This window comes from Bombina bombina, chromosome 6 (genome assembly GCF_027579735.1).
Source record: "Bombina bombina isolate aBomBom1 chromosome 6, aBomBom1.pri, whole genome shotgun sequence".
Lineage (NCBI taxonomy): Eukaryota > Metazoa > Chordata > Amphibia > Anura > Bombinatoridae > Bombina > Bombina bombina.
The window spans coordinates 594,586,541-594,589,459 of record NC_069504.1 but is presented as its reverse complement, the minus strand read 5'-3'; the positions used below and the strand labels follow the sequence as shown (position 1 = coordinate 594,589,459).

At 36.5% G+C, this 2,919-nt stretch overlaps 1 protein-coding gene across 1 annotated transcript in view; it reads left to right on the top strand.

Annotated features, from left to right (window-relative positions):
* The first annotated feature begins 625 nt into the window (after window positions 1-625).
* The window catches only part of LOC128665188 (gonadotropin-releasing hormone II receptor-like), a 103,574-nt gene continuing 101,280 nt past the window's right edge, over window positions 626-2,919 (top strand). The window contains exon 1 of the mRNA XM_053719913.1: window positions 626-1,141. Coding sequence (XP_053575888.1) covers window positions 626-1,141 — 516 coding nt within the window. The remainder of the gene's footprint in view (window positions 1,142-2,919) is intronic.

Sequence of the window (2,919 nt, the reverse complement as noted above, 5' to 3'; positions counted from 1 at the left end):
TATTCTTTTCTTTCTATGCATCATTCTATCTAGCATTTATTTTGGGTTTAATGTCCCTTTAACTCCTTCACTGCCAGTAATTTCAGAAGTGTGGTGTGCAGCTGCAATTAGCTGCCTTCAAATTGCCAAAAACAAATAGAAAAGCCAGGCATGTCTGCTATTTCTGAACAAATATGATTGATGGCCAAATAGTGGCATCAAATATACCAAAATGGGCCTAGATCTATACTTTTCTGTGAATTAGTGTCTCTCCACACGCACCTCACCTTGTCTCTCTAGTCATTTGCACTATTAAGGGGGTTTACCCATTTTGCATCAAGATTCAAATATATATATATGTATAAATAATATATACATGTTTTTTTCAAATATCTGTTTAATAAATTATTATTAAAAAGCTAAATCACAATCCTATCTATATATGTGTGTTAGTTTGTGATTGGTGAGCAAGGGTTATTTTGTTCTAGGTGATATGGAAATCAAATAACATTAAACAATATGCTTATTTGACAAAATAAAGCTGGATTATTCATTGTGAAAATCATTTTAGATATGAAGGTACAATGTTGTGTAGCTTACAGTTTGTATTTAACAACCCTTTAAATAAACTTATGTGTTTTAGGCCATGGCGGTGCATAGTCCCATTCTGAACCAAACCTACGAGTCTCTGGTTCCGAAAGACACCAACGTTTCAGCACTTGGATTCCAAGGACCATGGACAGAGCCGACATTCACTGTGGCTGCAAAGGTCCGTGTGGGCTTTACCTGCTTTTTCTTCCTAATGTCATCATGCAGTAATATGGCAGTTTTATGTAGTATCAGTGGAAAGAGATGCAAGTCCCACCTACGTATCCTCATTCTCAGTCTTTCTGTGGCTGACTTGTTGGTCACTTTCTTGGTTATGCCTTTGGATGCTCTGTGGAATATTACAGTGCAATGGTATGCAGGAGAAATAATGTGCAAGCTCCTCAGCTTTGCAAAACTGTTTGCCATGTACTCTGCTGCTCTGGTATTGGTGGTAATAAGTATAGACCGACACTGGGCCATCCTGTATCCCCTCAGCTTCACTAGTGCTGGACAGCGCAACCGAATAATGCTGTGGATTGCCTGGATTGGCAGCCTTCTCTTGGCATCCCCTCAGGTAAATTTTTAGCATGACTTATGGTTAGATGAAAGTAAATGTTACTTAAAGGTCCATAGTAGTCGAAATATTACATGTATTACATGATCTAATCACATCTGAGTTGTGCGACTAGCACAGATTCCACTACGGACCAATGGTGCTCCACAGGTCCCGAGCGACACTTCTACTGTGTGTTCAACCTCTTTGCGGGTGTTAAACACACAGTTATGTAGGGTTGATATTGCTAAAATGTCATGGTGTAACAAATTAGAGCATGTAATTTTTCGACCCTTAAACGGTGATGATAGATATTATTAGATTTAATATCCAGAGCCATCTTGTAAAAATGGCTACCCTAGGTTAAGACCTTTCCTTACTTCTCATCTCTAACCTGCACTCATTAGTAGAATCAGAAACATATAGCTGCTTCAGAAAAGCCTGTGTGCCTGGTTCTGATTGACTTTAATGGCAAGCCAAGCGTACAGAACACAGCATGTTAGATTGTAGGAGGGGCATTATAATTTTTTATCAACTGAGTAGCTAGCAGTAGACGCCCCCTGAGAGAAGGTACACCTAGGCTGCTTAATGAATATTCTTGAATATGGCCAATCTGCTCCGCTTTTCTCAGACAAGCATTGCTCAGTTCTCTTACTTTCTTCTGCACAAGAATATATTTGGTAAATGTATTAGACATATCTAATTTGTTTTTATACATTTGTGACACTTCAAGGAGTCACTTTTTAAAATAAAAATATTTTGGTCTTATACATGCATATACTGTTAATATTTAAAGCTAAGAGCGTTTTTACTCACAGAATATTTTGAGAGTTATAGCTAAAGTAAAAAAAAAAATTAAATCAAAGAGCATGTATCTCAGCACTCACCTTATAAACATATTGTCCTATCAGTTCTGATAAGTAATGTCTGCTGATACCGCAGGTAAGTGCTCCCAACTTGCCTGTGAGCTGCACTATAGGGCAATGTTCCTCAATAGTTCCTAGAGTCCATTAAGAGGAAGGTACCTTTGGAATCACTCTAAAAAAATCCAAGATATCCTCCATAGTTAAAGGGATACTGAACTCACATTTTTTCTTTCTTGATTCAGATAGAGAATACAATTTGAAAAAGTCTTCAATTTACTTCTATTGTCAAATCAGCGCTGTTCTCATGTTATTCTTTGTTGAAGAGATAACTAGGTGCACATGTCTGGACCACTATCTGACAGGGATTAGTGCTGTCATCAAGTGTTCTTGCCAAAGTATAACATTGTTGCAAAATTGCCATATATTACTGCAGACACGTGCACACTCCTGAGCTTATGTTACTGCTTTTCAACTAAAGATACCAAGAGAAAAAAGAAAATTGTATAATAGAAGTAAAATAGAAAAATGTTTAAAATCACCTCTATCTGAATTATGAATGAAAAATGTGGGTTTTATGTCCCTTTAAGAAACATTTTAAAATATCTTAAGCATACATATGTAAAATATATAGTAGCATACTTTTCTTAATATTGAGTCATAATTACAACATATATCCCAATTGAGCTTCAAAATTATAGAATGTTTGCTAAAAGTTTGATGGTTTTAACAATAGTGGTTCCCTTTGATAGCAAAAGGGAAGCATTCCAGCCTTTATATATGGCTTAGAAAGTCCCATCCACTTCCTCTGCTTATTAAGCTAATGATCATAGCTGGTAGAAAAGGTTTTACTCCCCGTTTTTGAAGTCACAGTTAAACACTAGATAGTGATAGCATTATGGTGGTTCATACATAATAGGAGCATTATTGATATCC